The 14,333-nt window shown below is 49.6% G+C and overlaps 1 protein-coding gene across 1 annotated transcript; it reads left to right on the top strand.

Moving 5' to 3' along the window:
* Positions 1-467: 467 nt before the first annotated feature.
* LOC133756501 (H-2 class II histocompatibility antigen, E-S beta chain-like) lies at positions 468-10,568 on the top strand. Its single transcript, XM_062187174.1, has 5 exons — positions 468-567; positions 4,999-5,268; positions 8,201-8,482; positions 9,498-9,604; positions 10,434-10,568. Exons 1-5 carry the CDS (start codon positions 468-470, stop codon positions 10,566-10,568), a joined length of 894 nt encoding a protein of 297 aa, XP_062043158.1.
* Positions 10,569-14,333: the final 3,765 nt, after the last annotated feature.

Genomic DNA, 14,333 nt, shown 5'->3' with positions numbered 1-14,333 from the left:
GCGCAACGTGCTGATCCGAAGCCAGGAGCCAGGTGATTCCTCCTGGTCTCCCATGTGGGTGCAGGGCCCAAGGACTTGGGCCATCCTCCACTGTACTCCCGGGCCACAGCAGAGAGCTGTTCTGGAAGAGGGGTAACTGGGACAGAATCCGGCGCCCCGACCGGGACTAGAACCTGGTGTGCCGGCGCTGCAGGCGGAGGATTAGCCTAGTGAGTCGCGGCGCGGGCCTAAACAATATTCTTAATGAAGGAAATCACAAGTTTCAGAAGAGGATCCTCATACTAAATTTCTGGCCAGCAACAGATGATGCTATTCAATTGTGATACTGATTGATTCTTCAGCACTGAGGTTGCCCAATACCATAACAAAGAAGCGAACACCTTGGTGCTGTTGTTTGGGATGTGAGTGGAGCAAGGTCAGCGTTCTCATCAAGTGAGACGTGCCTGCCTGCTCTCCTGCTCTCCAGCATGCTGTGGCTGTGGTTACCTGGGGCCTCCTGCATGGCAGCTCTCCCACTGACACTGGTGGTGCTGAACCTCCCTCTAGCTTTGGCCAGGGGCCGCCAACGTAAGTGCAAACCTTGGGTTCTGAACTTTTATGGGATGAGAGGAGAAAGGGAGTTAAATTTGTCACTGTGTCCAGGTAATGTCCCTCAAAAAATTCTGACATTTTCTTCAATGATCATGTGTATCTTCATCAAACAGATCCTGCATTATTTCCACAATGAAAGGAACCTGAGCACCTAGCCACTCTGAGAGACCTGCATAGGGGTTCTCCATGTAGGCCATTTCTTCTCAGTTCTCTTCCAACATAACTGTTCTAGCCTTACAGTACATTACTTCGGGGTCTTCAGAGGATTTAGAAATAGTAATGTTCTCTGCAATGCCAGCATCCCATATGGGTGCAGGTTTGAGTCCCGGCTGCACTGCTTCTGATCCAGCTCCGTCTAATGCACCTGGGGAAGCAGTGGAGGATGGCCCAAGTTGGGCCCCTGCTGCCCACATGGGAGACCCGGAAGAAGCTCCTGGCTCCTGGCTTCAATATGGCTCAGCCTTATTGAACCAGTGGGTGAAAGATCTCTTTCTCTGTCTCTCCCTCTCTTGGTCTATAACTCTCCTCTCTTTGTAATTCTGACTTTTAAATAAGTAAATAAATCTTTTTAAAAAGAGAAACAGTAACGTTCAAATAATTCCTCATGTAGCACTTTCCTTTATTGTGTTGAGTTGTACTAGAAAAGAAGGAGGGGTTCACTGAAATTTTATGGGGGATAAAAAGGAATTTGAAGGAATTCAAGGAGGCCCCACGTTATGTTCTCAATAGGATCTGTGGAATTGATATCTCTCCTGATACGTGAGGATGTATTGCAACTCACCTTCCATTATCTCCTTTCTTTTCCTCCTGAACTCTGTGTTTTGTGGCCTCATTTAATGTGGCAATGGAAAAGGCGGCGGCAAGGATAAAGTGAACAGTTTTGTGGTAGCTTTTTGTATGACTAGTTAGTGGATTACATGCAGGGTGATGGGAGCTAAAAATCAGGCTTATTTCTAAGGATTTTGTCTTAAGGGTATAGGTGGATGGTGACGCTGTTTATGAAGTAGGGGAGACAGAGGAGGAACTGATTTGAAGTGGGTGGTTAGAAATAAAGGTTTTATTTACATCAAGTTTGAGATGATTTTTTGACATTCATATGAAGCTGTTAAGAGGTCAGATGAATCTAAAACACTGGAGTTCATGGTGAGGCCGGTGCCTGAGGGATGTTTGTTGTCCTGAGTGGTAACGATATTTGACAGAAGGGGAAGGGGAGGTGAAGAAGTGAAGGCTGCTTATAATCGACTCTTTTGAATGGGCAGCCTCAGAAAAGAGCTGTGCTCTGAGGTCAGGGAGCAAGCAGAACCTGAGGAAAAAAAAAAACAAACAGACAATAAGCAACCCTGTTGTGAATTCATGAGTACACTGCCATGAATTCCTGCAGCCATTGCTTGTCAGTGACCTACAAAGCACCAGTTCGTACCTCAGGCGATGGTGACGATGATGGAGTGAGGAGCAAAGCAAATATGGTCTCTGTATGGAGCACTGTAGTCCTTTGCAGCCACTGTGTTATCAGGCCTATACGTTTCAGTACGGAATTCCAGTAACTGCCGTGTCACATCTGTAGCATCGCATATATACATATACACATATGTAATAAATATGAATATAATACATACTCATACATTATGTAATATATTTACCGAATATATTAGATAATTATATGTAAATATAATAATTAAATATAAATACATATGCATATATATTTGAAATGTGACTCACAAAAGGTGGAGCAGCACTGTGTACACTTCCATTTTAAAGACTTTATATCGACAATGCCCCAGAGCTAAAGATGACTGCATTTCCCTAAGTGAGAATCCCAGCTGTGACGCGGTCCCTGTCCCCACAGCTGTGACATGATCCCTGTCCCCACAGCTGTGACACAGTCCCTGTGCCCACAGCTGTGACGCGGTCCCTGTGCCCACAGCTGTGACGCGGTCCCTGTCCCCACAGCTGTGACGCGGTCCCTGTGCCCACAGCTGTGACACGGTCCCTGTCCCCACAGCTGTGACGCGGTCCCTGTCCCCACAGCTGTGACGTGATCCCTGTCCCCACAGCTGTGACGCGGTCCCTGTGCCCACAGCTGTGACGCGGTCCCTGTGCCCACAGCTGTGACACATCCCTGTCCGCACAGCTGTGCCGCGGTCCCTGTCCCCACAGCTGTCCCTGTCCCCACAGCTGTGACGTGATCCCTGTGCCCACAGCTGTGATGCGGTCCCTGTGCCCACAGCTGTGCTGCAGTCCCTGTCCCCACAGCTGTGACGCGGTCCCTGTGCCCACAGCTGTGACGCGGTCCCTGTGCCCACAGCTGTGACGCGGTCCCTGTGCCCACAGCTGTGACGTGATCCCTGTGCCCACAGCTGTGATGCGGTCCCTGTGCCCACAGCTGTCCCTGTCCCCACAGCTGTGACGTGATCCCTGTGCCCACAGCTGTGATGCGGTCCCTGTGCCCACAGCTGTGACGTGGTCCCTGTGCCCACGGCTGTGACACGGTCCCTGTGCCCACAGCTGTGATGCGGTCCCTGTGCCCACAGCTGTGACGCGGTCCCTGTGCCCACAGCTGTGATGATCCCTGTGCCCACAGCTGTGACGCGGTCCCTGTGCCCACAGCTGTGACGTGATCCCTGTGCCCACAGCTGTGATGCGGTCCCTGTCCCCACAGCTGTGCCTGTGCCCACAGCTGTGACGCGGTCCCTGTGCCCACAGCTGTGACGCGGTCCCTGTCCCCACAGCTGTGACTCGGTCCCTGTGCTCACAGCTGTGATGTGGTCCCTGTCCCCACAGCTGTCCCTGTGCCCACAGCTGTGACGTGATCCCTGTCCCCACAGCTGTGCCGCGGTCCCTGTCCCCACGGCTGTGACGCGATCCCTGTGCCCACAGCTGTGACGCGGTCCCTGTGCCCACGGCTGTGACGCGGTCCCTGTCCCCACGGCTGTGACGCGGTCCCTGTGCCCACGGCTGTGACGCGGTCCTTGTCCCCACAGCTGTGACGCGGTCCCTGTCCCCACGGCTGTGACGCGGTCCCTGTCCCCACAGCTGTGACGCGGTCCCTGTGCCCACGGCTGTGACGCGGTCCCTGTCCCCACGGCTGTGACATATCCCTGTCCCCACAGCTGTGCCGCGGTCCCTGTCCCCACAGCTGTGACGCAGTCCCTGTCCCCACAGCTGTGACATATCCCTGTCCCCACAGCTGTGCCGCGGTCCCTGTCCCCACAGCTGTGCCGCGGTCCCTGTCCCCACAGCTGTGACATATCCCTGTCCCCACAGCTGTGACGCGGTCCCTGTGCCCACAGCTGTGACGCGATCCCTGTGCCCACAGCTGTGACGCGATCCCTGTCCCCACAGCTGTGACGCGATCCCTGTGCCCACAGCTGTGACGCGGTCCCTGTGCCCACAGCTGTGACGCGATCCCTGTGCCCACAGCTGTGATGATCCCTGTCCCCACAGCTGTGACGTGATCCCTGTGCCCACAGCTGTGACGTGATCCCTGTCCCCACAGCTGTGCCGCGGTCCCTGTCCCCACGGCTGTGACGCGGTCCCTGTGCCCACGGCTGTGACGCGGTCCCTGTGCCCACGGCTGTGATGATCCCTGTGCCCACAGCTGTGACGTGATCCCTGTCCCCACAGCTGTGATGCGGTCCCTGTCCCCACAGCTGTCCCTGTCCCCACAGCTGTGACGCGGTCCCTGTGCCCACAGCTGTGACGCGGTCCCTGTGCCCACAGCTGTGACGTGATCCCTGTCCCCACAGCTGTGACGCTATCCCTGTGCCTACAGCTGTGACGCGGTCCCTGTGCTCACAGCTGTGATGCGATCCCTGTGCCCACAGCTGTGACGCGGTCCCTGTGCCCACAGCTGTGATGATCCCTGTGCCCACAGCTGTGACGTGATCCCTGTGCCCACAGCTGTGACACATCCCTGTCCCCACAGCTGTGCCGCGGTCCCTGTCCCCACAGCTGTGACGCGGTCCCTGTGCCCACAGCTGTGATGCGGTCCCTGTGCCCACAGCTGTGACGCGGTCCCTGTGCCCACAGCTGTGACGTGGTCCGTGTCCCCAAAACTGTGACGCGGTCCCTGTCCCCACAGCTGTGACGCGGTCCCTGTGCCCACAGCTGTGACGCGGTCCCTGTCCCCACAGCTGTGACGGGATCCCTGTGCCCACAGCTGTGATGCGGTCCCTGTGCCCACAGCTGTGATGATCCCTGTCCCCACAGCTGTGACGTGATCCCTGTGCCCACAGCTGTGATGCGGTCCCTGTCCCCACAGCTGTCCCTGTCCCCACAGCTGTGATGTGATCCCTGTCCCCACAGCTGTGATGCGGTCCGTGTCCCCACAGCTGTGACGCGGTCCCTGTCCCCACAGCTGTGAAACGGTCCCTGTGCCCACAGCTGTGATGATCCCTGTCCCCACAGCTCGTTCCACCCTGCAGGCTAAAGGTGAGTGTCGTTTCTCCAATGGGACGCAGCGGGTGCGGCTCCTGGCCAGATTCATCTACAACCGGGAGGAGTACGTGCGCTTCGACAGCGATGTGGGTGAGTTCCTCGCCGTCACGGAGCTGGGTCGGCCCGATGCCGAGGGCTGGAACCGGCAGAAGGGCACACTGGACAAGTATCGGGCCGCGGCGGACACGTACTGCGCACACAACTACCGTGCCTTTGAGCGCTTCGCGGTGCCGCGGCGAGGTGAGCTGTGTGCAGTGCCTGGGGCGAGGGAGAGGCGTGGGTAGGGCTGCGGGTGCTTGGAGGTTGTTAGGGGATCTGGGAACCTGCAGTGTTATTGGAGAGACAGTGGGGTCTTGTCCATGTGTGATGTGAGAGGGGATGTGTGCGCGTCAGGCGAGGGTGCCCTCCCCACAAATTTATGTGGAGGGTGGGGTTCTGTAGGCTTGGAGCAAGAGGGGAGAGGAGAGGATTGGTGGGTGTGGTGTGGAGGTCTTTAAGTCCTGAAACTGAACCCTTACCCCTAATGCCTGTGATGCTGATGTTATCAGGTCCCTCTATCTCTCCCTTAGCTCCCAGGTTCTTATCTCCCCTTTACTGATTACACACCAAAGCCTTGCTAAAGATTTTTCTCACCAAATTAAGGCAGTGACAAAGGGCAAAGCTCTCCTTTAAGAACGTGAATCAGAGTGTCAGCATTTGGTGATAGGACCGAGGCTGTAGTTCAGCCTTTGTCTGCAGTGCTGGCATCCCATATGGGTGTCCGTTTATGTCCTGGATGCTCCTCTTCTGATCCAGCTCCCTGCTAATGCACCTGGGGAAGCAGTGGGAGATGGCCCAAGTGTTGGGTGGCTGTCATCCATGTGGGAGATCAGGATGGTGTCTTGGCTTCTGACTTTGGGGCAATCTGGGGAGTGAACCTGTGGATGGAAGACCTTTCTCTCTCTCTCTCTCTCTCTCTCTCTCTGTGTGTGTGTGTGTGTCTGTGTGTGTGTCCCTTTTCCTCTGTCTCTAACTTTCCCTCTCGAATAAATAAATAAATCTTAAAAAAAAATCTTGTGATCATCTCTGCGGTTAACATCCCAGTAATGGGCCGGTGCCATGGCTCAACAGGCTAATCCTCTGCCTTGCGGCGCCGGCACACCGGGTTCTAGTCCCGTTCGGGGCACCGGATTCTGTCCCGGTTGCCCCTCTTCCAGGCCAGCTCTCTGCTGTGGCCCGGGAGGATGTGGAAGATGCTTGGGCCCTGCACCCCATGGGAGACCAGGAGAAGCACCTGGCTCCTGCCTTCGGATCAGTGCGGTGCGCTGGCTGCAGTGTGCTGGCCGCAGCAGCCATTAGAGGGTGAACCAATGGCAAAAGGGAAACCTTTCTCTTTGTCCACTCTGCCTGTAAAAAAAAAAAAAAAATCCCAGTAATGGACTACTCTGGCAGCCTCGCAGGCCCTCACAGGCCCTATTCAGACAAAATAATGCCTGTTCTCCTTGTAGAGCCCACACTGACCTGAGCCCATCTGTCATTACAATGGGAGCACACTGGTCTCCTACCACAGACCCATCAGAGGCAGAGCATGAACTTGTAGACCAAGCCAGGAGATGACCACACATTGCTCAATGCCCTTTAATATGTAAGATCCATAGCCCTTAATTCTGGGAAATTCAGGTCTTGAGGTATAGCTGTCTGACTCAGCACATTGCAAAATAAACTCTTAGTTTCTTCCATCATCCTGGTTTCAGTGATTGGCTTACTCCGTGTCCAGCAAAAAGGACCCAGGTTTAGAAGTACAATAGCAAGTTCTTTTTCTTTTCTTTTTTAAAAAGATTTATTTATTTTTATTTGAAAGGCAAAAATACAAAGAGAGAGAAGGAGGGAGGGATGGAGTGAGGGAAGGAGAAAGGGAGAAGAGGGAAAGAGAGAGAGAGAGAGAGATTTTTCCATCTTCTGGTTTACTCCCTAAATGACCAAAATGGATAGACCTGAGCTAAGCTGAAGTCAGGAGCCAGGAGCTTCTTCTGGGTCTCCCACATGGATGCAGGGGTCCAAGACCTTGGTCCATCTTCTGCTGCTTTCCTAGGCCATTAGCAGGGAGCTGGATTGGAAGTAGAGCAACTGGGACTAGAACTGGTACCCATATGGGATGCCTGCACTGCTGGCAGAGGCTTAACCTTCTAAGCCATGGCGCCAGCCCCCAACAAGTTCTTTTCAGAAAGATTTATTTATTTGAAAAGCAGTTGCAGAGAGAAAGAGGGGGATCTTCCATCTGCTGGTTCACGTCCCAAATAGCCCCAGTTGCTGGAACTGGGCCAGACCAAAGCCAGAAGCCAGGAGTCCATCCTGATCTCCCACACTCCAGCACTTAAACCAGTGTTATGGGATGCCTGCAACACAGGCAGTGGCTTAACCCACTGTGCCACAACACCTGCTCTATAATGACACTGTCTGGTGATCCCTGTGGGAGGTGGGAAGGGGGATGGGGGTGGCTTTGCAGGGGGTGGGAGGGGGAGGGAATTTTGGCTGAGTGGGTTCCTAGAGATGCCAGGAAGGGCAGTTTAAGGTGTCTGGTTGGACTAAAGGTTTAAGGGAGGAAAACTGACAGATATAAATGGTTTGTAAAAATAAGGAGGCTGATCATACCCTGTCCTTGGCATACACGCCTCTTCCTGGAAGCCCTGAAAGGAAAGTGTGTTGTGTTCTCTGCAGGAGCATTTCACTGGAAGAAATGTGAAACTGAGTTGGGGGCGGGGAGGGGAGAGGAGGCCTTTTCAGGTCTAAATTGCCCATGTTTCCTGGTGTATGTACTTTTACTAATAGAAATGTCTGTGGAATTAGCGTGTTCAAATCTAGTTCTATTAAATAGCATACTGGTAATACTTTAAAATGCTAGTAGTATATCAGTAATTGCGTACTGTACAGTTGTAACACAATTTACTTCATGCTCCTCTTTGTTGGGTCTTTTTTCACTATTGCCAAGTACTGAGTCAGGAATTCAGACCTCTTTCCTGTTTTGTGTTTGTGCTGTGTTGCTATAAAGCTTTGTAGGAGACACTTGTTGCACCACATGGCCAGCGTTGAGGGAAGCCCACCTGAGACTGGAGCCTGGGGAGGGAGAGAGGCAGAAGCAGCCACCAGGGAGAATGCCCATGCCTCCCTTCTCTTTTCTCTCTCTATCTCCTAGTTGTGCCAGTGGTGACCGTGTACCCTGCAAAGACCCAGCCCCTGCAGCACCACAACCTCCTGGTCTGCGCTGTGAGTGGTTTCTATCCAGGCCACATTGAAGTGCGGTGGTTCCGGAATGGAGAGGAAGAGGAGGCTGGGGTCGTGTCCACGGGCCTGATCTGTAATGGAGACTGGACCTTCCAGACCCTGGTGATGCTTGAGACAGTTCCTCAGAGTGGAGAGGTGTACACGTGCCAGGTGGAGCACCCGAGCGTGACCAGCCCCATCACCGTGGAATGGAGTGAGCAGCTTCCTGACCCATAAACCCCTCCCCCTCCAGGAAGGGGACTCTGCCTGTCCCCAAGTATCAGGCTTTTCCTCTTCCCACATATATTAGTCCACTTTTCATTATTTTAATTTAAAACAAATTAAAGGAGAAGATGCTGGTTATTTCAGCTCACAGTTTGGAGGTCACAGCTCTGGACAAGATGGCCCCATAGACTGGCATCTGGTGGAGGCTGGCGATGACCACACGTGTGTGCAGGGATGGTCATGGGGTAAGCCAGGACACACAGAGGGAGAGCTGAACTGAAGCAGGCTCACACACCCAACCCTCTAACAACAGCTACCTTCTCAGGCACATCCCCAGCGAGTTAAAGACCTCCCACCCTATTCCTTTCACAGATGCTGTATTAGATCACGTCTCCAGGCTTGCATTGACACTTAGCATTAAGACTTCAGAGTCTAGGTATCTTCATGAGTTTGGGGAGCCAATTTCTCTTCAATCTCTAACACCCTGTGAGTTTTTCTACTGCACCTTGTGGATGTCAACTGTGCCTGGCAATAGAAAGAGGATGTCCCCATGTGGATCCCTCTAGTAACATCACCGGCCATGGTCATCCCTGTGGGGTTCTGTACTTCAGACTTGACTTTGGTGCTGGGCTTGTATTTATGGTGCTGTTACTCTGGGTGGTTCATTGTGATCTGAGGAGCCATGTAAGCTCTTCCTGACATGAAGGGTTCCAATCTCAGCTCTGCATTCATTAGCTCCGCCGCCCTAGACAGACCACTTAACGCCCCTGAGTCCAGGCTCTTCACACATCAGATGCTATCTCAGGCCTGTGATATTTAAATGTGTTCAAGTGCCTGAGCCTTGTGGCTACTCAGTGTGGTTGAATCTCTTTTCTAGAAATGGCCAAGTCCGGGTCTCCCAGGGAAGACTTCCTCCTCCAGACTCAGCAGTTCTCAATCTCAGGGTGTCAATGAGAAAATGTGCAGTTGGGATAAAAATCACCAAATGTGGCTTCTTCTCTCAGGGGCACAGTCTGAATCCACACAGAGCAAGTTGCTGAGTGGAGCTGCGGGCTTTGTGCTGGGTCTGCTCTTCCTTGGACTGGGGCTGTTCATCTGCTGCAGGACTCAGGTAAGAGCCTGCTGGAAGCCGAGATCTCCCAAGGACTCTTCTGGAGGAAGAAATCTGCCTTTCCTGGCATTCGTTAAATGTATAGAGAGGCCCCACATACGCTCTTTCTTATTGTATTATTTATTTTATTTATTTGTTTATTTGACAGGCAGAGTGGACAGTGAGAGAGAGAGACAGAGAGAAAGGTCTTCCTTTGCCATTGGTTCACCCTCTAATGGCCGCCGCGCTTGGCGCGCTACAGCCAGCGCACCGCGCTGATCCGATGGCAGGAGCCAGGTGCCTATCCTGGTCTCCCATGGGGTGCAGGGCCCAAGCACTTGGGCCATCCTCCACTGCACTCCTGGGCCACAGCAGAGAGCTGGCCTGGAAGAGGGGCAACCGGGACAGAATCCGGCGCCCCGACTGGGACTAGAACCCGGTGTGCCGGCGCCGCAAGGCGGAGGATTAGCCTAGTGAGCTGCGGCGCCGTTGATAACCACATAAGCTCTTTCTTTCCTAGTTGACCTCAAGTTTCCTGGAAATGCAGAAGTCAGCAGTCCATGGTTACTCTGCCAAATCCCAGGTGGTAAAGGATTGGAGAGAAAAGAGAGAGGTTATCAAGCATGGAGTTCTTCAGGGGGGAACCTGGGACAATAAAGGAAGAGCCACTCAGGCTGGTGAAGTGGGCTTGTGTGACAGACATCCTGGGTCATGGGCTCTCAGATTCTGCTCCCTCCCTGCCCTGGCTGGTGTAGACTGTGCTGGTAGAGAAATCTCAGATGGGAGGTTTGGGGCTGCAGAGGTTGGCCTCTGTGTCTGTTAAGAACATATCTTCCTTTGTCTTTCCCAGAACATTCTGGACTTCAGCCAGCAGGTAATGACCTTTGTTTCTCCTTCAAAGGTGGATTTGGATTTCCTAGAAAGCATGGCAGAGGTGATGATAGGAGACAGGAATAATGGCAAAATTTTGAATGTAGATTTTTGAATTATGCCATTTACACCAAAGCACTTTTTTCCCTCTCAGTACAAGACCTTGCTCTGAGGAAGAATTGTCTTCAAGTGATGGAAGATTTTTCTTCTTACTGCAAAAGTGTCACTCAAAGCCCTGAGTGAAGGGAGAAGAAACAGTTGTCACAGGTCTGAAAACAGCCTCTCTTCTGTCCCCTGCAGGACTCCTGAGCTGAAGTGAAGATGGTGACACTTACGGAAGAATTCCTGACCCTAATTCTTCATGAAAAGGTCTTCTGGGTGGCTCCTATTCTTCCCCAGAGTGGCTCCTCAGGACTTGGCCCCCTCCTGGTTCAGTGACCCTGAAGAAAACGTCCTCCCCATGGCTTCCTCGCCCCTGCCCTGGCCTGGAAGTCTCAATACTGATGACGGTGCCTTCTCTACACTGTTTCCAACCCGCCCCGCCCCCCCTCCCCCGGCTTGGGATATCACCTGTGCTGCAGTTCTTTGTTACATTTTTTTCAAATACATGTACAGTGAACAATCATTGACTTCATACAGCTGCAAAGAAAAGAAATAGAAAAAAGATAGAGGGATTCTATCTCAAAATAATAACAGTTTTCATTCATGCATTCTGTGAGATAATGCCTATGCTAAACAGCGTGATTTAGCCATTTTGCAATGTATACATGTATCAAGCATCATACTATAAATATACTAACTTTTACTTAGCAATTAATTAAAATTTTCAATTAGTGTGTAGAAAGACAAAGTGTAAAAATTGAAATCATGGGGCTGGCGCTGTGGCGCAGTGGGATAACGCCCTGGCCTGAAGCGCCAGCATCCCATATGTGTGCTGGTTCAAGACCTGGCTGCTCCACTTCCCATCCAGCTTTCTGCTATAGCCTGGGAAAGCAGTAGAAGATGGCCCAAGTGTTTGGGCCCCTGCACCCACATGGGAGACCCGGAAGAAGCTCGTGGCTCCTGGCTTCGGATCAGCTCAGCTCCGGCTGTTGCAACCAATTGGGGAGTGAACCATCAGATGGAAGATCTCTCTCTCTCTCTCTCTGTCTCTCCTCTATCTGTGTAACTCTGACTTTCAAACAAATAAATAAATCTTAAAAAAAAAAACCACTGAAAGCAAACTCGCAAGCTTGATGAAAAATATTAGGGAAGCAAGCCATAAAAATGTATCAAAACTTTTATTGATATTTATATAAAAGGTTTCATAACTACAATTATAAATCAGTAAATAGTTGGAAATGTCAGAGACTTTGGAATGTCCTATTTTTAATGAGTTGGGGGAGATTTCAGAAAAAGGCAAATGAATTCGTTAAGATGAAGGGTTCTGCTCTTGTGTTCCACTCGAGGAGTCAGTGTCAAATCTACAAAGTAGGTAACCATTCAGAAGTTCATTTCAATGCAAGAGTGATTGGAATACAGTTTCTCCACTGCCAGAGATATCTCATATTTTACCCTCAATCAACTCAAACTCAAAATCCATTTTATGGGTATTTAATTTTTTAGTGGGGCATTGTTTGTAGGAAGCATCTAAGAATCTGATAAACTGGAAAACTTGTCTGCTGGTTGACTGAACTCTTGTTTTGCTCCCTGAGATGAGTGAATGATTTGTCACATTTTATCTGAGACCTGTGGTGTGAAATTGTAATGAATAATTAACATGTATGGCAGGAATATTCCAGTGAAGATGCTTTCTGCTGCTACTAACAGGAAACCCAATCTAATTGGCTTTATTTTTCATTAACATTGTCTGGCATGTAAAAGATATGTCCAAGGCAGGACATTTCCAGAGTTCAGTGGGCCAGGGGCATCACCTGTGATTCTCCATCTTTCTCATTTGTCCTTCTCTCATCATGGGAAGTCAGCGTTCCTGAGATGGTAGAAGGACACCTGCAGTGGCTTCAGGTTCCAGGTTCTCTCAATCCTCCTGTGGCAGGCAGGTAGAACAAACTGTTCTCATGTGCTTTATAGGCAACAACTAAACCACCAAGTGTTCCCTGTAGACTCACTTCTCAGACATTAGAAGGAACACAGGATCACAGTGGAAACTCAGACAAACCACAATTCAACCTTTGTGGAGTGGGATTGATGCACATGGGAGTACAAGTAGCAAAATCACAGTGGTGGGTAGGGTAGGAGAGAATGATTGTTTATGGTAGGGGAACGACAGTTTCTGATACTAGTAGGTTGTTGGCATTTTTGGTCAATTTTCACATTAAACTCTATGAAAATTTGATATATAGCCTCAGTTCAACTCTTTTCTCTCAACAAACTGGATCCTTATTGAATAAAATATGTAACATAAAAATAAAATTAAAACTAATAAACATATATATGTATATATATATATATATATATATATATATATATATCTCCCTGGTATTATTATTGTATTTGAGAATAAAAGCCTTCTTAAATACTAAACATTATTAGTGGGAAGATATAATGAAAGTTACAAATGTTTTGGAAAATAATTTGACAGTTTCAAAAAGTTAAAGACACTTTGTGATGTGACTTCACAACTGCAATTTGTAGAAAACCCAAGACAAAGCAAAAGATAGACCTTCATGAAGATTTGTGAGGACACGTTCAAAGCAGGATTAGCCGTTTTGTCAAAACTTGGAAGCAATCACAAACTCATTAACCGGCAAATCGATTTAAATAAAAAGTACCATACAAATACATTTGGAAACTGTTCAACATTAAAATGGACCATCTTGTAGTACATGGTACAAAATGGTTGAACTTTCAGAACATTATAATAAGGGGGCAAGACTGAATGAAAAGACCACATGGCATATGATTCCATTTACATGAAATGTCTGGGAAAGCAAGTTAATAGGCATAGCAAGCAAATCAGTGGGTGCCTAGGGTTTAGGGTGGAGGTACTATTACTATTGTAATAGTGTTTGGGATAATTTAAGAAATTTGAATTCCAATAGAAATGCTGATAAACACAACATGGTTATAAACTACTGTATTCAAAAACTACAAAATGTGTGAAATGACAATACACTTCAAAGATGACATTTGGACTTTGTGCATGACAACATGAGCCCAAGTTGTTATCCCTTCCTAGTTAGCTTGGATAATGTAGGACTTTCAGCTTAGGTACAACTCCACTCAGTGGCTCTCATGGGGTTCTCTCTGCAGTGAGAAGGTAGAGGAGGCTGATGTCCTCAAGAGGTTCAACTGGGACACTGGGCCATTCTCACTGTGGTGACCGTGTCTCTCTCTGGGCTGTGTGGTCCCAACAGTACGAAGGCAGTCTTTCACCTGAATTCTCAGGGTCCCAGAGGTATCTTTTCCAAAAAGAAAAGTAAAAATTGAAAGGCTTCTTAGATCTCAGGTCAAGTGTGTAAGGCATCATTCTACCACATCATGTTGGTCGAGAGGGACTGCCCAAATTTAAGGGCCAGGAAAGTATTACCTACCTATTCAAGATTAATAGCAAATAATCTGCAATGTTCTTTAATCTACCTTATGTAATTGTTCAAAGCTAACCCCAAAATACACAATCTATATAGCCCTCCTTTTATATAGGATTTGTGACTTTCTAAACCCGTTCTTCAAAGAAACTTAAAGGCATACTTTTCTTAAGTGTTACATTCTGCTAAGTAATTTCAAATAGAATCTGACTAGATGTCATGATAAATTTCTTCATGTATATTCAATCACCTAGCAGCCTTTATTTATTTTTTTATCTTTTTTTTTGACAGGCAGAGTTAGACAGTGAGAGAGAGACAGAGAGAAAGGTCTTCCTTTTCCATTGGTTCACCCC

This window comes from Lepus europaeus, chromosome 3 (genome assembly GCF_033115175.1).
Source record: "Lepus europaeus isolate LE1 chromosome 3, mLepTim1.pri, whole genome shotgun sequence".
NCBI classification, from domain to species: domain Eukaryota; kingdom Metazoa; phylum Chordata; class Mammalia; order Lagomorpha; family Leporidae; genus Lepus; species Lepus europaeus.
Note: the sequence above shows the minus strand (reverse complement) of the source record. Positions and strands in the feature narration are given on the sequence as shown.